This window comes from Panicum hallii, chromosome 7 (genome assembly GCF_002211085.1).
Source record: "Panicum hallii strain FIL2 chromosome 7, PHallii_v3.1, whole genome shotgun sequence".
Classification (NCBI taxonomy): domain Eukaryota; kingdom Viridiplantae; phylum Streptophyta; class Magnoliopsida; order Poales; family Poaceae; genus Panicum; species Panicum hallii.
Genome location: NC_038048.1, coordinates 35,777,578 through 35,798,929, shown reverse-complemented (window position 1 = coordinate 35,798,929; position 21,352 = coordinate 35,777,578). Strand labels below are relative to the sequence as shown.

Here is a 21,352-nt window from a genome sequence, read left to right as displayed (position 1 = left end):
CAGTGCTTGAAAGTGTTCTGAAATCTGAATAATTGTCTCTCGTTTATTTTTTTCAGGGAGATAATTGTCTCTTTCAGAAAGACGATATGAATTTTTGCACCATAGTTCAAACATCATAAACTTTCTTTACATTGTATGAGCCTAGTGCCAAGTCTTTCAGTACTTAACAAAAAAAGAGACAGGCCAACCTTTGTATCATGTAGCCTTTCTTTAGCTAACAAGACAAAGAAAAATGGAGGAGAAACCAGGTCGTCACCTACCTCTTGCGGCTATGCTCTGTAAATACCAGGTTGGTTCAACCACGTAACAAAGTTAACTAGGCCATTTGCCTTTGCAACAAGGCCTGACTAACTAAGAAGGACAGCATAAACACAGACATGGGCATGTCTGAGCAGCCATGCAGGAGCACGCCCAATTCGTTCACCACCTCTTACGGCTCCTCCCAGCAGATCCATCATCTGCCGCAGCAGCACGACGCAGCGCTCTGCACTCAACCAGGACTGGGCTTTTCCCCTGCTCCTATGGCACTGATCAGCAGGACGCGGCGTTCGACGGCAACGAGGTAGAGTTAAGAGTTCGGCTTCCGTGCTTCCAAGGTCACCAAGGTTGGCTCTGGTACTCACCGCCGGGATCCGCGGCTCCGGTGCTTCGACGACCGCAGTTACGGCTGCACGCCTGCACCCACTTTATAACGTGCAAGTACTAAATAATATGGTTTAGTTCTACTCGCACGTTGAATAAAATACGCACTTGCACCAACCCCGCTTATGCTTTCATCCTCATTTCGCGTAAAAGGGTTAACCCGGTGGTTGAAATACACTTGCAACTTGCACTTGGGTTTATACGCTAGTGAGGCTCACTCTCAACTAGTAAGGTTGGATAACTCCCCACACATGCTATGCCACTCACATTTGGATCACTGGTGGGCTCAAATTCATCCTTGTTAGGCCGAGATGTCTCATACACCCCTCTAAAGGACCCGACGTCCTCGTCGGCAACATACCCGCACACACTGGGGCAATCGACCAGGAACTTCCCCTCTTAGCACACACGCACACGTCTGTGTAACCGCGAGGGTCGGTTCTGATACCAAATTGTAACGCCCCATTTCCAAATATGACTCAGCTACTCGCACGTTGAGTAAAACACGCACTCGCACCAACCCCACTTACGCTTTCGTCCTCGCTTCGCGTAAAAGGGTTAACCCAGGGGTTGAAATGCACTTAGCACTTGGGTTTATATATCGGTGAGACTCACCCTCAACTAGCAAGGTGGGATAACTCCTCACACATGCCATGCCACTCACACTTAGGCCACTAGTAGGCTCAAATTCATCCTTATTGGGCTGGAATATCACAGACTTCAATCAACGCTACATCAGCGCGGGTCGTCCTGCAGTCCCAAGCCGCCTCCCGGCATCGAGAGTCAGCCGCGGGCGGACCTCCACGGCGCCACCAATGCTCCCGCCGTCACACCTCCCTTCCCTCGAACGTCGGGCGTAGGGAACAGCCGCCATCCTGTCCATGATGGGGCGTAGGGAGGGGCTGATCCGGACGTCGCGGCCGCCATCCCCACTGGAAGACACGGATCCGCGAGCCGAGCGTCACCATTCCTGCCGGAGGCCACGGGTCGCAGGGGCCGCCGCCGCTAAGGAATCGAGCGCCGAGCGGGATCCTGATCTGAATCCCCGGAGGCGAGCAGTGGGGCGTGTGCAGGCTGACTCCCTGGCAGCAAGAGGTGGCGGCGTGCGGGGGCTGACTTCACGGCGGCGAGCGTGGGACGATTCCCCAGCGGCGATTCCGGCGCGGGTGCTGGAAACCCTAGCGCCGCTACTTGCTTGTGATAGAAAGGAGAAGAGAAGAGGAGAAATGAAGGCATGAAATATAAAGTATGGAAAGAGAATGATAATTAAAAAGAAATAGCGATAATAATCTTTCCCATATTACTACATATACTATCTAGCGATACTATCTCGTACCACTGATCAATATTTTAGTAGTATAGAATAAATCTCGAGCGTATGATGTTTACATATGAGTCCTTTTTAGATTGTAGTATACAGTAGTATTGTGCGCCGTAAAAGAGCTCTCACTATAAGAAATCTGTTAATCTATGACGGAAAACTTTCATCATATATCGCTGAAAAACCATCATAAAACAGTGTCTATGATGATTTTGCATAACATCATATATCAAGCGTCACAAATTACGCCTCGTGACGTTTTAGCCCGTATACTATGATATGAAAATAGCCATTTTATTAGAATAGTCATTTCAGCCCAGAAGACATACCAAAATTTTCAGCCCATTTACCACAGCATCAAATCAAATACAATATCTCAGATTTACATTGAGAAGCAAATCAAAATAGCAAGTTACATTCATGCATCTAAAGCAACGGACCAGAAACAAAAACAGCAAAAGTTCCAGCATTTGCCTTCAAATTTCCAATCTCTTCTCACTGCTTCCTGTTCCATTTCATCCTCAACATGAAAAGAACACATTGCAAATATTAATCAGAGGGCAATATTTGTGATGAAAACTACTGAAACTGGCAGAAATTATCGCATTGTTGCATGACCTAGCAAACTCAGGCATAGATGATAGTATACACGAAAAATAATAAAGATGCTTTGATTTAATGATGTAGTCAAGTAAGCTCATGTATCTAAAATGACAGTGGATCCTTGCCGACACTAAATTTCACTATGGTATGTGTCAGATCCGGGCACACGCGACTGTCTACATGTGGCACACTTCTCTTAGGATACGGGATGGGACACGGCCCACGCCCTATATGTGTTGTAACTACTCGTAATGCAGTAGGATTGCTCGTATAGTAGTAAAACTAGCCGGACACGGTAGGAAACTACCCGAGAAGTACTCGGGTAGGACTCCTGAGCTTGCACTCGACTAGAACTTTCATATAAACCTATCCTCCCAGACTATATAAGGGTGGACAGGACCCCCTCTAGAGAGGGACCTAGTGATCATCCAGGAAATCACCTAGTAGATCACCCAATCATCATCAAAGGCAATACAAACCACAAAGGACGTAGGGTATTACGCTCTTAGCGGCCCGAACCTGTCTAAAACCTTGCGTTCCTTTGTACCTTCGAGTTTCTGATCTCGGCGACACTCTACCTACAAACTCACCAGCTTGGGGGTATCCCTCGGTTGGCGTGGCGGTAAAACACCGACAGCTGGCGCGCCAGGTAGGGGAGTTCATTGAGCATCCACTGGAGAACTCGATGGCATCTCTCAGCTTCACCAGCAACATGCTCGACGAGGGCACAACCTTCATCTTCAGCTCCTGGATCTGTGCCGCCAACGGTTTGGGTGGCTTCAACAGTCACCTAACTGACTTCAGGAAGCCGTAGGCGTCTGCAGCAACTCGACGTAGCAACCTCGACTCCGTCATCGACAATCTCGATGAGTTGTTGCTCCCAGATCTGCCCAGGCAGATCGAAAGCATATCCATTTTCAACGCGACTCCAAGTCATGCTGCACTAGTACTCGGATCGGATCCAAACCGATTTGAGGAAGCCTTGCGATCCAAGTCCCTTCCCGACTCGGAGTAGGACTTGGATCGCCTCTTCAAGATCCGAGACGAAGGAGCCACCGCGCGTTAGGGCCCCCCCATTCTCGACTACGATTCAGATTCAATTAAAGAGTACCAGTCAACTACAATTCCAGACCAAGGAGGACTCGAGGACGGGAGAGCTACCGCTTGTCGGGAGGCCCCAGTTCTCGTTATCCACTCACAACCCGATGACTACTCCGAGTCATTTTTGGGAAGTCATCCGGGTTTAACTATAACTTCCAAGCTGCAAGGTTGTTTCCGATACTGGAAGGGTCTAGAGCCCTCTGAAGTACTCGAATCCGACCCCCACCTTGTGGCACAATCCACCCCTCGGCGAATCGACCCTAGGGAGCCAGAAATTTTTGACTACTCCACTCTACATCGACGTGCTGCCGCGACAACCTCAACTACTCGACTCACGCTGAAGTCACGACTGCCTCGACAAATAGGCAGCGCTATCGACAAAATTGACAACCCGTCTTGACTAGAAACCAGTCAGGACCGAGCCGCAAACTACTCGGCGAATAGCTCCGCTCGGTCAACAACTAGTCGGAATCAGCTCCGACTAGTTGGCTCCATCAACAAATTGCTCACGGATCAAAATCGGGTTGAGATAGTTCAACCTAGGACCCTCTCCGTGTTGGAGGATGATTTTGATCATCCTTCATCACTCGGAGAAGGAGAAGCCACCGCTTGTTAGGGGGCTATGGTTTCCGACAACCACTCGGATCCATCTACTCATGTGACCCAAGGTCTGGTAAAGGGATCAGATTGGTTGGGCAGGTTTGGATAGCGAAAGGGCAAGAAACCCTCCAGGTCCCACAAATCAAGTCCACCACGATTTATTGCCACACCCAGGAAACTCCCCTTTCAAGAGGGCAGGCCCCTCACCCCATCTGACGATGAAGACGATGGCCAAGTGGTGCGGCGTGCCAAATGCTTCAATCGAGAAGTACTCACGATTCATGCCAAGGAGGACTGTGAAGGCCTAGAGCGGGTCCAGCTGGATGACTACAACGACTACCTTCTTGATCCACTTGATGAAGACGTGGAAGTATCAATGGATAGGGAATCCTCATCCAACACCAAGGTGGATGACGCAGATGATATCCAAAAGGAACGCCATAGGCTCATCAATGCGAAGCATGCTCAAAGCAGGCACCGCGCCGTCAAGACGAACCAGCAAGGAAACCGTAACCTCCACAACTTCTCCACGGGTGATCTTCGAGCCATCATCAACGCTGGCCGGGACGCCCGCAATATCATCATTGTCAAGCAGCAGGAGCGTGAAGAAGTGGAAGCCTACAGCACCACCCGCAACCAACACCCTCCCGAGTACTTGGGGACTACTCAGAAGTGCAAGCCAGAAGTCGTGGAACAATCCACCCGCAGAAAAAAGACTCCCAGTTCCAAAAAAAATGACTCGAGGAAGTCCTCTACGGGCAATGCCTGTACCACCCGAAGAGCAAGCATTCTACTTTTGAATATCAAGCCCTTCGGAAGACCTTTGGAGCTCCACCAAGTCCACGAAGAAAGGCGACGGGACTACCCGACCAATGATTTACTCATAAATTTCGTACCCGATTCAAGGAGGTTATCTGAGGGTCTTTTTTGGTGTTTCGTTTGTTTAAACCATTGTTTTGGGACCCTATCCCGAAACAAGAGGTTACGTGCACCTACAAGTACCCCTTATTTATCAATTAGTCAGGGTCGCTATTTATGTTTATTTACTCGGGATAATCATGACTCCCTCGCTAAACTCAGGGAACCTTGTTACAGCCGAACAATGCGACCGCCATGAGTGGTTGCCTCATTTGGCAATGACTAGTGGAACCTTTTAATTAATCAAATACAGCAGCTACATGATTATCTATCAAAAACTTCCAGTAACACACAGATTACTAGTTCCCGACTAGTTTGCTGTGTTACTGAAGGGGCTTTGCTCCCAAACTACGAGTAACACTCTGTTTACCGGTCTCCGACTAGTATTACGCGCAGTTTACTGAAGGGGCCTTGCTCCCGCACAACTTTGCCAATGGTTTCAACAGAATTCAGTTTTTCCCGACTAGAAGCAGCATAAAGCAACCGTACCACCCGCATGGAAATCAACCGTGCAATCAACGACTCGGAACCCCTCGAACCAAATCCCCCTCGGTCGGAGGTCCTCTACTACAAGTCAGAGAAGGGTTTGGATCGTCTACTTCAAGTTGGAGAAGGACCAGCCAACATCTATCAAATGGTGCCCATCCCCGCCGACTACTCGGACTTCATCAACAACTCAAATCTTGGTAGGGCGGGCCAGGGCATCGGAAGGGCACGAGTCCTCCAAGCTACCCGGCTCAGCTCACCCTTTTTGCGCCTCCATCTTGGTAGGGCGGGCCAGGGCATCGGAAGGGCAGGAGTCCTCCAAGCTACCCGGGTCAGCCCACCCTTTTTGCGCCTCCATCTTGGTAGGGCGGGCCAGGGCATCGGAAGGGCAGGAGTCCTCCAACCTACTCGGCTCAGCCCACCCTTTTTGCGCCTCCACGCGGGCCTAGGCATCGGAAGGGCGCAAGTCCTCCAAGCTACCCGACCTACCCCACCTTTCTTCGCCTACGACTTGGTTGGGTGAGCCTGGGCATAGGAAGGGCACGAGTCCTCTAAGGTACCTGGCTCAACCCATCTTTTTTGCACTACAACATTGGAAGGGCAGGCCATGGTATCGGAAGGGCATGGAGCCCTCCAAGCTACCCAGCTTAGCCCACCTTTTTACGTCGGCAACCCCGACAACTTGTCGAGCCTAGCACCGCTCCAAGCAGGCATGACACTTGACTCCTTGATGACTACTTCGCCGTCGCCAGGGTACTCGGTGACCCGCCGACGACTACTGCGACTACTCAACTAGCCGGAAACAGGACTCACACCACTAGTGACTAGTCAGAATTGATTCCGACTAGTCAGGATCTTCAACAAACCGGCACAGCTTCATCAACAAGCGACACGGCTTCGTCAGCAACCACTAACGAATCAAGATCACCAATCACCCACGAAAAGACTGTGACCCTATTCAAGGAGGTTTTACGGAGATCTTTAGGGAATTTGTTTAACCATTGTCTCGAGTTTCATATCGACACAAGGGGTTTTTTTTCCAAAGAATTTGTTCAACCACTCGGTCAGGGGAACAAGGAGTTTACGCTAAACAGGACATGTCCGTTCATCCTTGCTTCAGTGCCGTACAACTTGTCTTGGCCCGCCCAGGGTATTCCTTCGGGCTAGTCGAGATATCTTCGCATGGCAACTCATGACTTGTCTTGGCCCGCCGAAGAAGCTCCTTTGGGCTAGCCAAATCGTCCTTGCTCAACGACTACTTCTGTAACAACGCATGTACAGGATTACGTTGTCCTTCCCTTTGGGCCAACCAAGACTTGTCACACAGGACGTAGGGTATTATGCTCTCAGCGGTCCGAACCTATCTAAAACCTTACGTTCCTTTGTACCTTCGAGTTTCTTATCTTGGCGACACCCTACCTACAAACTTACCACCTCGGGGGTAACCCTCGGTGAGCGTGGCGGTAAAACACAGACAGTATGAGATAATAAACTGCATAAAAATTGTTCTTACCAAAATTAACTAAAGAACATGATTAAGGATTGGATTGCCCAAAGGATTTCTATGTTCTGCAAAACTGACTATTTGCCAGGAAAGGGCTATCATAAATGTTTATAGATCAGTTAAAAACTACACTCTTCAGTAGGTTTGCCAGCTTTGTGAAATTTTTTTAAGGATTCTGCAGGGATAAGAAAACATGGGGACTTTTCTGGGCGTAGATAACCCTGACACTAGAAGCACTCGAAGAAGAAAATATCTGAACCATCTGTGCAAAGATGGAACGAATTCAGACAAATTATAGATATATAGGATGAGAAGCCATAATGAGGACGTAGATCAACAACACAATCTACAAGCATATGCGGCCCATTACCTGGGAGCTTGAGCACGAAGAAAGGGGCCCCACGAACTGGTCTGCTCAGTATTTTGTATGAAAGGTATGCCCTAGTTGATGGTCTGCTCAAAATAAATTAGAAGCAGTACATCCTTCATGATTTTGTCTAGCAAGTTAAGGTTTCTTCTCAAAACTGCAACAGAGGGAACATATTGAAGTAATTGAAACTAAAATAATATGAAACTAATGTCGCAAAAAAAGACCACTAAATCTAAATTTGCTAGACAACATCTTTTACAGCAAGTTCATAAAGCTATAATTATTAGTACCATTTACACAGTTCTATATTTTAAGAACGTCTATTCTATTATCTCAAATAGTATTTAAAAAATTCTACAAAAATATATTTTAAGGATGTCTGTTCAATTATAGCTCACATCCTAAAAATGGATAAAAAGTTCAAATGTTTGTTACGGACAATTAAAACTTCTATTTACAACCGCATTATACAATAATGATAATGATACCTAAAACTTCTTCGAAAATTCTGTAAATTGATATTGACTCATTTCATGTATGTATAAGCTTGACATAAAAGTTTCAAAGAATTTTAATAAAGTTGGACTATACTTTGTTCATTTAAGTACATCACTCACTTAGTTTCATATAACTTAAGTCAATCATGGATATTTACACACCTCAAAATACTTTTGAACTCAAATGCTCCTTATATTTGGACATAACCTGATGTTTACCTTTATATTAAAAAGAATGAAGCTACATTAGCAATTTCTATAGAAAAAATGATTTTAAATTTTCTACTTTTATGGATAAAACATGTCTTACAAAAAAAGATCTGATAATAGTAATTAGATACAAACAAACAACACTAAATGAAAGATCATGATTTTAGATAAATTCAGAAAAAAGAATAGTTAAATTTGGAGTTCTTAAGAGGGAGAAATACTTCTTACAAATTTCAAGTCCAGATTAAAAAGAGAAAAGATGAACTATTTTTGTGTTCTTCATCTTCATTCCAGATGGCTGTAGATCTGTTAATATAATATACTTCACCGTCAACTTCAAAAAACAACCTGCAGCGTAGTGGTGCGCTTGCTTGCTGGGAATACGCAGGTCGTTGGATGGAATCAAGCATGAGCTATTTGCTCCTATTTTTTCCCATTTTAGTTCCGCCACGTGTTATAGATTTAGACAGGGTTTTAACGCTTCAAGATGACGCGCATGAAGTAGTAGCGCAATGGTTAATCCATTGCTTCAAGGCTGCCGTGTGGGTTCGACCTCCTGCAATTGCGCCTTTTTTTTTTGTCAGATGCCAGCTACAGTTTCGGCCCATTTTTTCCCCGAGCATGGCCATGGGAAGCCGACTTTTTCGACTCTTCCCAGCACCATTTTTTTATCTTTACCGGCCAATAATGGGCTGAGGATCAAAGCTAAAAACTCATAGTGCCCAAACTCAACTTAAACAAGTTAGCAGGGCAGTGGTAAAGCGCTCAGGTTACTACATATCTATGACGTAAAAAATAGCAATCGTCATAGATGGTGCACCGTTAGTGACATTTTCTAAACTCGTCATGAAAAATTCGTCATAGATTAAAGAATTTCTTGTAGTGTCTATCCATGAGATAGGAATGAAAGTTACCTCCTGATCAGATCAGGGCTCGCGCACACAACCCCCCAATCGGAGCAAGCGCTCTGGACAATGCTTCCTGAGACCCCAAGAGGATGCATCTTTCCAATGTGTATCTGGATGATTCGTTTGGCCAAGCACATTAGGTCACGGTGCCACTCTTTGGAGCATCTGGAGCTTTCAAATGTGACATCCGTGAGATCACCTCTCCTTCACTCAAGAACTTGATCCTTTTTTTATGGCAAGAACTTGATCCTGGAAGGCTGTGACTGCACCCAGTTTCCTGCAATTACATCGCCCAAGCTCAAGAGCTTGGTTATTGACGGAGGCCGCATTACATGTGACAGCCCCCTTGTCATTGTGGGCCCTGCTGTTGCTTTATCGGAGTGTGCAGGTGAAGTTCATTTCAATGAGATGCCATCACTTGCCAAAGCATCGATTCTCTGTATACACTTGGGAACCTTAAAATTTCCCGACGTGACGCCGCCGAGTGTCTACCTTCGGGAAAGTTTGTCCTGAGTGTTTTCATCACGGCCCCAAGTGTTCTTGACACTAGGGAACTTCACATATTCTGGTAGTGCTCGGCATTGATTACTGCAAACTTGGGGACAGTATCTCTAATGTGATCAGCTTAGAGTTGAAACGCTTTGTGGCAGTGGTACAGTTTTCTCTATCGTTGCTGATGTATCTTGTTCACATTTTTCTTGTTGCGGTGGCTTTCTGATGTGCTTCTGGCTATCAGTTAGGAATCCATGGTGTTAGCAATTCAACTCTTAGCAGCAATATTAAATTGCAGCCATTAGGTGATGAGATAGATCCTACTCTTAGCAGCAATATTAAAAAGAACATTCACTTAGCATAACTGATCTAATTGCAGCCATACTCTCAACAATTATGCCTAAATATACAGATATTTATTTGATCGCCACTAAAGTCTTGTCCATTCTTCCATTGGCTGAGATGGAGCCATCTTAAGTACTCGTAACAAAATTTTGCTAGTTGCTGATCAATAAGATCAAGTCAATAACAGGTAGCCTATCACAATCATGCACCATCTTAATTACCCTTCAATGTAGATAAGTCATGCATATTTGTAGGCAACCAAAAGAAGTTCTCTTGTTCAACTCTATGGACCAATGCTTATAGTTGACTAGATAAATAGAATGATTTTATTTAAGATAACAGGGACATCATAAAGAAATGCTCTCATCAGGTAAATGACCTCATAAACACTATCATATAGCTATATGTGCACTCATCCCATTCGTTGCTAGACCGGCCAGCAAAAAAAAAACAATAAAGACAACAGCAGATCAAACATGGAATGAAACTACCAACATATGAGTACATATAGCCAATATTTTGGACCTAGAACCGTGTTTATTACAACTCAAGCGGATAATAGAAAAGAAGAGAATGGCTAAGCGTCACATGTTTGACATGTTTGGCATCTAGAATCAATGCGAACAATCAGTAAATGGCAAAATTATTGTACAATATTGTAATAAAAAGCACTAAACTTGTCTTTGTAAGTAAGAATAATCAGGTGCAAGCTTATTTGAACATATGGCAAAATATCTTTACATTAGTTCTGCCCGCATCATACATGGATGAACTGTTCTGGAAGCTGAGCTCATTGTAAATATTCAAGTACAGATGAGAATGACAGACTAGCAGCTTCTATAACAAACGAAATTTGGGTACAGTTGCTTCGTGCTCTGGGTTTGCTCAACATGGTACCTACATCTGATTCGGGGGTAGTTGAGTGGTGGTTGAGAGCTCACGTTAAAAATAATACCAAAGCGCTACCGCAAGGTATTTGACTCTCTAATGCTTTTGATATCTTGGGATGATTTGGAAGGAGAAGAATCAGTGGGTATTCAATAGAGTAACTGCAATGCTGGTCTTGCTGTTCTAGCGGATCAGAGAGGAGGGCCAGCAGTGGACTTTGGCAGGGAATCATCATCTTGAGTTGCTAACCACGCTTCTATGACTTACAGACTTAATTTGCGGTTCGCTCTTATGTCGTGCTAATCTTTTCTTATGTAATACTCTGCTTTGAACACTCATGATCTTTTTTTACTAGCTCGGATTGGATCATTATGTACAGTCACATCATTCTTCTTCCTTTTAATGAAATACTCAATGCCAAGGCACATTTGCGAAAAAAATACTTTCTTGAAAATAAGTTTCTTGAAAAGCTTCTATATGCGTGCAAACAGCCTCTGTTATGATATGATTGATAAAATACTTTCTTGAAAATAAGTCACTAGTAAAGCTCACTTGCTACATTTTGCATGTTTCTAACCCCACACTGGTATTATTGATGGCACTTCCTTAAAGTAGCTGCTGCAGTTTCTTGCATTGGTTTACGCTATATGGCTATGTCATAATAATGATATTTCTTTACGATGCAATAATCATAATGTTGTTTACAGGAGGAAGATTGGCAATCCTTTATTCTTTTAATGTCTACCAATTGGCTTGCAATATGTATCCCTCGAGCACCATGGAACTATGGAAACATCAAGCATATATAGATAATATGGTGGCCCAGGCAACCACTACTCTGGAGGTTGTCATTCGGTAGCTATTGTTCACAAAGCATATCTTATTCTTTCACCATAACACAATTAACATATCTTATCTGATGAAGAATAGTTAAAAAATATTACAGTTTATTTAAAAATATTAATTGATTACTTTAAAATCATTTATTAACAAAAATATCAGAACACAATTTGTGAACTTAATTACTTGTCTGGACAAAATTTACATGAGAGATGTGAGGTTTTATTTAGGTTACGTTGTTGGTCTGGGAGAAGCTGAGCATGGCAGGGGTCACAACACTTGACGGGGCTGAGTTTTGGTGTGTACTCCTTTGTGTATGTGGTGGTGGCGGGTGCGGTGTGTGCGTGCGCTCAGTCAAAGAGGGATAAGGTAAATCCTGTCTACGTGTGTTGGCAGCACATTAAACAGGGTTTTCATTGATGGCTCCAACTTGGATGCTATATTGTGATTCTGCGTATCATAGCAGCCAGTTTATTTAAAATAAAAGCGATACGTGATCATCTATCATACACATTCCTTTGCCATCAATTATAGATGTGGAATTGTACCAACCCCGGTGATGTCTTGAGTTTACATGGAAAGTGTCACCTCAAGGTATGTACTTAAAAACTCATCAGTTCAAACAACCACACACCATCATCTATTTTCTCTATAAATAGGAGCCATGTGGTTCTCTTCTCTTCAGTGCCAATAACCCAAGTCATTTCTTTGTGCTTTGCAAGAAAGCCAGAAAGATATGGGGAGCAAGGGTCTTAAGAGTGTAATCATGTGTGTGCTGATACTAGGGATAATCTTGCAAGTGGAGGGCAAGAGTTGCTGCAAGAGCACCCCTGCAAGAAACTGCTACAACATATGTCTTCGTCTGAGGATTCACCGGCTAGTCTGTGCAAAAACATGTGGCTGTAAAATCATAAATGGCACTAAATGCCCACCTGGTTACCCTAAATTGAACCTTCTCCCAAACTCCGGTAAAGAGAAAACACACTATTTCCATCTTGCTTGTTTATTATTTCTCACGAACAAGAACTTATTTACATACTAAGCTAGCTGCTTAATTGTTTGGCAGGTGAACCAGATGCCATTGAGTACTGCAACTTAGGATGTGTGTCTTCTATGTGCGACACCATGAACAATGGTAAATTCATCGAGGATAATTTTAGTTATTTTCTAGAAAGCTTAAAAGATTTGTTATTAAGACATACTATACCATTTTAGCTCTAGAATTTGTTGGCGAAGAGACGAAAATCGACATGGAACGCTGCAGTGATGCATGTGACCGTTTCTGCAATGGGGATACCCGCATCGCGTCCGTTGATGCATAATCATGCATGTGGATGCTATGAGATTTGTTGTCGAAGGCCAAGGTCTCATCACGATGGATGATAGTCCACAAATAGGATCTCATGGGCCAGATGCAAGCCAGCGTGTCATCTTATATATGTATGTGCGTGCTCTTTCTTTTTCTTTGTTACAATAAAGGTAACCACACGATGGATGTCGTGTTCCTAGTATGTGCTCATCTTTATCCAGATGTATGCGTGTACCCTTGGCCAGTTAATATGATCACTATAAATTATATTGTTTCGTGTTACTTTTAAGTTATTATTTGTTAATAGTAGACTTATGTTTATTTATTTAAAAAGTTTTTATTTTTCTAGATTTGATTGCTTAATTTGCTATTGCGGAATTCGACCGAGACCTATATATAAATGTTGTATCTCCTTTTTAATTTTCAACTTCTATGAGAGGCCTATATATATAAATATTGTAACTCCTTTTCAGTTTTCAAGTTCTGGGACATCACGTTATAACCATAAAATCTTTCAGGGAATTCTTGCTAATCAGCACATGAATGCAAATACACAGTTGAGTGTTGTATGACCATCAGTAGCATGAAGCTTATTTTATCATAATTTTTTATGGCATTCTTAGAGAGCAATTCACTGTTAAGTTTTCTCTCCTGGAATTGCTACTACAGACTTGAAATTAATCATCCTTGACAAACCTAATTACTACACAAGCCACCTACCAAGCCATATCTCCGCGCAACTCTTCCTCCTAATGGCGGCTGCAGATCCAACAATTTGGTTTAGCCGTTGCCGCTAGCTGTGGCAGCAGCGTTGGCTGCATCAGGCACACTGCATATGTACGAACAGGATGGCTCCCCTGCCATCTCTGGCCTTGCGATCTGTGCACCAACCACGCAAGCAATTGCTACCTTCCCGTCTCCATGTTATGGAGGTTGCGAGACTCATGTGTTAATGTGAAAACATATCGCGCCAAATATCGAGTACTCAACGTGCAATGCACAGGGGCACATCTTGCAGCGCCGCTGCATGAACCGGTGAGACCGGTCTTGTCGGGGCAGCCCGACGAGGATCTAACGAACGTCCATCCGGGAGAGACCCGGTCGGGGCAGACACACCTTGGCTGCTCTATGATCGGTACTACCTAGAGCGTCCTCAAACGCCATAGAGATGAAGAAAGAACAACGTATTGGGGTTGGAAAAGTTAGGTTTGGAGAAGGTGAAAGGATAGAAAGTAATAGATTGATATGATTTTGATCGCTTGCGTACCCTCAATCGGCCGTGGCCCTTTATAAATAGAGAGGGGAGTTCTTACCCCATTAGAAGTCGAAATCCTAATACATCTCGTATCAAAATACAACTTCTAACTAGGACTAGCGCAGCCAAAACCAGTCTAACCGTCCTACTCAACCGGTCTGACCGGTCCGATCTGGGTCAAATCTTCCCGAAGTCATAACTCTCTCATCCGAACTCCAAATCTAGCGTTCTATATATACATTTTGATCATCTCAACAAGAGCTATGCAATGGAGAAGTCAATTTTTTTTTGGCAAAGTCACCTAAACCGGTTTGACCGGTTTGTGCACACCGGTGTGACCGGTATGTACAGCTGTGCCAATTTTAATCGTCAAGATTATGCTACATATCATCACCGTGTGAGCTCATGATCCCCTCCCAAAGTCCCTAACCCTGTACACTCCATCGTTAATTTCGTCCTCCCACAATCCTAATTTCTCTAACACTGTAGAAAAAAGTATTGGCGCACTGCAGGTGCATGGCGAGGTCCTTTCCCTGTAGAGCTCTGAATGGGGAAGTAACTAAAGGTTAATGAGTCTATTATTTATTTCACTTTTGCATGCATTTTAAGTTGATAGTGATATATATTCAGCAATATAGCCAAGCTTCTCGACGGCTAGAGCATTAGACTCCGGTAAGAAACTCCACGTTGCGGCTTGCGACCTGTGCTTGAAGCAAAGCATGGTACCTTCTTACTCTCTCCGTCCAAAATTATTAGTCGTTTTAGTTTTTCTAGATGCATAGATTTTAATATGCACGCGTCTATATATATATGAAAAATCAATTCTACACGCGCTTGTAGCTACTCATATATTTGTATATCATGATATAGGGTGTATATGACCCAACAAAAGGTATGTACGAGGTGTATGTGATCATACTAGACCATCTGTAATGGTATATACATTGGGTATGTGACCATACGTAGAGTATGTGGATATACTAATTTTTATATACCAGTACTAAGGTATAATTATAATATATTTAAAAAATAGGGGTGCTTTTGAAATTTTTCGTATATATCCCTTTGAATTATCTTAGAATAAGTATATAAACATATTCAAAGTGATAAATAAGTATGTGAACATATGCACGTTGGTATACTAATGGTGAGAATAGCTACATACGAGTGTAGATAAAAACTATATATATACACGCATAATAAAAATTATGCAACTAGAAAAGCCAAAACGACTAATAATTTAGAATGGACAAAGTATATTTGTACAAACTCCTGAGTGGGTCTCCCCCTTTGTCTAGTTTTTTTGTTTTTTTGAGTGTTTCGTATCATTATTATTAAATGAACACATAACTGGGATATGCCCAGAGCATATTCTGAATTCCAAAGGTCATGTGCATGCTTTCTCTGGTACTACTTTTTCAAAACCGTTTGATCTTGATATAGCCAGCTAACTAAAATCTAAAGAGTCTCCCTACGCTACATTCAGTAAAATTATGCTTTTAAGAATATGTGATGGCTAGCATATATGTGACTTATAAGCACTGTCCATGCAATATTTATTTGAATAGCCAAATAAAACATTGGTGCTTTCTAGTTATGGTAGAATTTCCAATTGAATGTCACTTTTTACTAGTTAATGATTGTTATCACCATAATTTGGCTGGACCAAAGGATGGGGCGAGAGCAAAATGGGCTGAAGAGAATCATCGTAATGGTCTACGAACCGGCCTCTGTACAAACATGTCAAGGGGCAGGATGGCCGCGTGTCTAAGGATAGTTTAAATATAGTGAGTTAGAGATTGAATCGTAATCAGGTAGGGTTAGTTAAGATCAAAGTCTCCGGACTATAAATATGTATCATGAGAATCAATAAACACAATCAATCATCCACAAACAAACTCTCGGCGCATCGCCACCCCTTCCAAGGGCTCTACTCCAGGTAATCGACATGCTGCTCCGATCATGCCCTGCATGGTCGGGGCAGTGTTGCGTTTATCTGTTTATCCTTGTGTTGCTCGTACTGAAGCGTTTTTGATGGCGAGTAGCGCTAGTTATCTTAAACGATTATGATGCTGCATTGGTTCGGATAGTAAATCATACTTTGTTTGCTGCTTGTAATCGTTGAGCTGTCCTTGTGTCCGATCTCGAACGCGGGGGTAGCGTCTTGCTCTGTTATTACCTAGTAGATCCAATCTGTTATGGTAGTTCTTTATCTTGCAAAGAATTGGTTTAATATCTGCATGATTAGGCCCTTCAAACGGGTTGAATGTTCCGGCTGCATGTTTGGTGCCTTATGATAGCTTGACGAGGGATCGTTCCGGGGATCAACTTGTTAGTTGGTTTTTGGCCTCTTTTTGTGTTAGTGTATGGTAATCTTTCATGTTTGTTAGGCTTAATCGCGCGTAGGATGTTCCGGTTATGCAGTGAAAGCTTTATCGTCGCAGGTTAGATTAATTTGGTAATTGCAGAGCATGTTTTCACCTTTTCTTGTCGGATTCGTGCAAACAATCATATGTTTAGTAGATCCGATCTGTTGAACATAGCAGTCGGCTTCTTCTAGCCGATTCTGATAGAGTACCTGAAGGTCCAGCATGGCACGAGGACAGGTCTGACCAAGTACAATGACTCCGTCGGCTTCTTTGGCTGACCATGGGAGTCATTGTAAGAGCCGATCACGGCTCGGACTAATGTTTAACATGTCTGTGCATGCAGGAAGATAGCTGACGAACGACTTCTACACCTTCCTGATCAGGTATAGGTCAGGTGGCACGCCTAGCACTTCACCAAGCCAGGGCGTGTGCCGGACTCTTGGGCCGTTGACTGAGGGACCGGGGCCCACCAGCTGTCCCGGAAGCCTCCCGGCTCCTCGTGTTGCCTGTCGCTGCTCGCCGGTGGGTTTTGACCGACAACACATTCTGGCACGCCCAGTGGGAGCAACATCGACAACTGCGTTGACGTATCGACTACATGGACTACATTAACTACTGCGTCAACTACTTCGATTACTTCAGCGACTACTTCGACTACATCAACTGTAGTCGGCTACATCATTTTCTTCGGCTTCATCAACTTCCATTGACAAGATGCCGAGTGAGAACCCGATCACTTATGAGGAGTTGTCTGAAGAGCATAAGCAGAAGTATGATCAAATAAAGGCTGCTTTTGAGGCCGATCTCCTCGGCTCGTTTGAGAGGACTCGTCACCATGGCATCAGATGGAAGGGGTTTTCATCTGAAGGGGCTCTCGATGAAGTGGATCTATCTACCCCTACAGAAGAACGTACTCGGGCTCTCCGTCAGGAGGTCAATTATATGGTGGCTCACTCGTTGCATCGCCATTCTGAGAGTCTGGTGAATACACTTGAGCGTGTTGCGCTGCACGTGGTGCAGGAAATTATGAAGCACCAGTACTCTCCAACAGGACCTGCTTTAGTAAGTCACAGAGGGGAGTTGCCTTCTCAAGCCAGGCCGCCATTGCCTTATGCATTTGCTGCCCCGGAGCAACAGAATTCTCCAGCATATGTCATATACAAGGTGGGAGGTGATCCTGCTGATCACCAATTCTTCAGCGAACCCCCCAAGGAGGTGCCGCATGGATATATTTGTGCATACATACCAGATGGTGGTCACCCGGCGCAACTTCCGCAGAGAGCAACTGGAGGAGCACCCGTAGTCGATGCCGACAAACAAGCATGGCTGGATGCTTACGCAACGAGGCCGAGTCAGGAAGGTATGCACTCGGCCCCAAGAATTCATTCTGTAGATCAAATCAGTGCTATTTTGAGGGATCAATTTGGCATCCTCCCAAGAAGGCGAGCGATCGGCTACACCAAGCCGTATCCAAGTGACTTCGACTTGATTCCTCTGCCACCTAAGTATCGGCTACCTTAGTTCACTAAGTTCAACGGAGCAGAAGGATCCAGCTCCATAGAACATATAAGCCGATATCTAGCACAATTGGGGATGATTTCGGTTTCAGATCCTTTGCGAGTAAGGTTCTTCTCACAGTCTCTAGCTCACAGGACCGGCTTTTGGATGGTACACATCATTGGGTCCTGATTCTATCCGCACTTGGAAGCAGCTGGAGGAACAGTTCCATATTCAATATCATTCAGAAGCTGCAGAAGCTGGGATTGCTGATTTGGCACAGATCCGCCAGAAACGAGGAGAAACAGTGGCGGAATACATCCAGCGTTTTAGGGAAGTCAAAAATCGATGCTACTCGATTCGAATTTCAGAGAAAGAAACTGTTGAATTAGCAATCTTGGGGTTGGTAAAACCAGTCAGGGATTTGGTTTTCTAGCTGGAGTTCAACTCTTTGGCGCATCTGGTACAAAAGATGATGGTATACGAGCAACGCCATCCAGAGTTGTACCAAGACAAGTTCAAGCGTCAAGTGGTAATGGTTGATGCTGAAGATTCTGAAGACTCCGAAGATGACCAAGAAATCGCAGTCGTGGAGTGGGCTCGGGGAGCAAAACCCGTGTCCTGCAAGTGGGTGAAGCAGCAGGGTCCTTTAAAAGGATTCGATTTTGATGTGAACAAAGTTGAACAGATATTCGACTTGCTCCTGAAAGAGAAGCAACTAAATTTCCCTGAAGGTTTCAAGGTCCCAACAGCTCAGGAGCTTCAGGGGAGGGTATACTGCAAGTGGCACAATTCTTTCACCCATAGTACTGGCGACTGCAAAGAACTCCGGCGACAAATACAATCGGCCATTGAGCAAGGCCGATTAATCTTAGGGCAATACGCCATGAAGGTTGATACTCAGCCATTTCCGAATGTAAATATGGTGGAAGGGTACGACCGATCAACACGTCGACAACTGGATTTCACGCTTGGTATCAATATGGCAGGACATACATTACGTTCACATTCAAGGAGGCAAGAGGCCGATTCCCGCGATCGGCCCCAAAAAGAAGAAAGGGACTATATCACCGAGGAACAGGTCAGGCATGTCAGGAATCAACGACCAGTTTCCTCTCATCTCCTAAGAAAATACTAGTACTAGTATCATCAGCGTCTCCAACATGAAACTGAAGAAGAAGAATATGAGCGACGCACTGGGAAACGCCTCAGAAGGCGAGAAGATACACGGGATCATTGGCATTGCCCTTTCTTCATATACTGTTGGGATTCTGGTATGAAAAGATTACCCACGCTTGAAGATTGTCCAGAATGCAACTTTCAGAAGCAAGATACAAGAAGCACTTCAGTCTTTCAGCGTTTGGGACCAGAACGGCCTCGTCATGAACAAGTTGAGACATCACGCGCAGGGGGCAATTCTGAGGATGAAGAGGACAGATATCACCGGCCACGCTGGTGCCCTGATAGGCTCAACCGGTCTCAGAAGCGGAGGATACAGCGGCTGCGTAGCCTGGAAGAAGCCGAAGCCTAGTACTTGGAAACATTAAGAAAAGCGCGGCCAGATTTGGCAGAAAAGGTCCACGACCCTCAACGAGTAGAGAGTACTCCCAAGAAGGTATGGCGGCCCAAGAAGTCGAAAGCCGATGTGAACACATCGGCTGACGCACACATGGTGTTTGTTCTCCCTGCAGAGTTCCATGCGCCAGGTCGTGAGGAGGTACCAGTGGCTCAACTTGACCTGGGTCCACGGCCAGTTATATTCGAGAAGCCCCGAGAAAAGAATTACAGGCACCTGAAAGCGTTATATCTCAAAGGGTACATCAACGGCCAACCCGTCAGTAGGATGCTAGTCGATACAGGAGCAGCAGTCAATATAATGCCATAAGCAGTGCTGCGTAAGTTGGGGCATTCTGCTGGGGACTTAATTAAGACCAATATCATGCTAAGTGACTTCAATGGACAAACATCAGAAGCACAAGGAGTTCTCAGCGTGGAACTGACGGTAGGAGGTAAAACTGGCCCTACATCATTTTTTATGGTCAACAGCAAGGGTTCATACACCGTTCTGCTTGGGAGAGATTGGATTCACGCCAATTGCTGTATCCCTTCTACAATGCACCAATGTCTAATTCAATGGGATGGAGATGAAGTCGAAGTAGTCCACGCGGATGATTCTGCCGAAGTGTCTCACGCCACCATGAGTGTCTGGGACGCGGAAGACCAAGAACCAATCTCGGGGATCAGCTTGGAGGGCTGTGACCGTGTGGAGGCTACAAAAAACGGGGTGAGGCTGGTCTTATCCACCGGCCTTACAGAGTAGATAGGGTGCCCAAGCCAGCTTGCGCCAAAGAGACAGGAGAGGCCGATCCCCGCGATCGGCCCCAAAAAGTAGAATTCGAGTTGTTTTTGTCATCCATATTACATTTTTATTTAGTTCACAAAGAAGCCCGCTCAAGCAGCCGGCTATGTGCACAAGTTAATGAAAAGAACAAGTCGGCTGATCCCTGCGATCGGCCAAATCATTTTATACCATATTCATTGTTCATCTGCAGTATCGACTTGATGGATGACGAAAAACTAGGATACAGATTTACATCTGCTGACGAGCTAGAAGAAGTCGACATTGGTCCTGGGGATAAGCCACGTCCAACATTTATCAGTAAGAAGTTAAATCCAGAGTTAAGGGAGTCAATGATATTATTCTAAAAGAATATGCAGATTGCTTTGCTTGGGACTACACAGAGATGCCTGGGTTGGGCAGAAGTATCGTTGAGCATCGGCTCCCTCTCAAGCCAGGATTTCGGCCGTTCCAGCAGCGAGCACGGCAAATGAAGGCTGAAATCCTGGAAGAAGTCAAAAAAGAAGTCGAAAAGATGATAGAAGCAGGCTTCATCAGGATTTGCAGGTATGCCGAATGGATTTCTAGTGTTGTACCTGTATAAAAGAAGGATGGCCGGTGGAGAGTCTGTGTGGACTTTAGGGATCTCAATAGAGCAACACCAAAGGATGAATACCCGATGCCAGTTGCGGAAACATTGATTAATGCAGCTGCTGGTCATAAGATGTTGAGTTTCATGGATGGTAATGCTGGTTATAATCAAATTTTTATGGCTCTAGAAGATATTCACAAGACCGCATTCAGAGTACCAGATGCAGTCGGGTTATTCGAGTACGTGGTCATGACTTTTGGGCTCAAA

At 44.6% G+C, this 21,352-nt stretch overlaps 1 protein-coding gene across 3 annotated transcripts in view; it reads left to right on the top strand.

Moving 5' to 3' along the window:
* The first annotated feature begins 12,414 nt into the window (after window positions 1–12,414).
* LOC112899565 (beta-hordothionin-like) overlaps window positions 12,415–21,352 on the top strand; it is a 76,534-nt gene continuing 67,596 nt past the window's right edge. Inside the window, exons 1-3 of one of the 3 annotated variants that reach the window (XM_025968077.1) lie at window positions 12,415–12,693; window positions 12,792–12,860; window positions 12,947–13,301. In XM_025968077.1, coding sequence (XP_025823862.1) covers window positions 12,462–12,693; window positions 12,792–12,860; window positions 12,947–13,047 — 402 coding nt within the window. In that variant the 5' untranslated portion in view covers window positions 12,415–12,461 and the 3' untranslated portion in view covers window positions 13,048–13,301. Of the gene's footprint in view, window positions 12,694–12,791; window positions 12,861–12,940; window positions 13,302–21,352 lie in introns of those variants that run through there. The other 2 variants (XM_025968078.1, XM_025968076.1) reach the window with 2 other exon arrangements.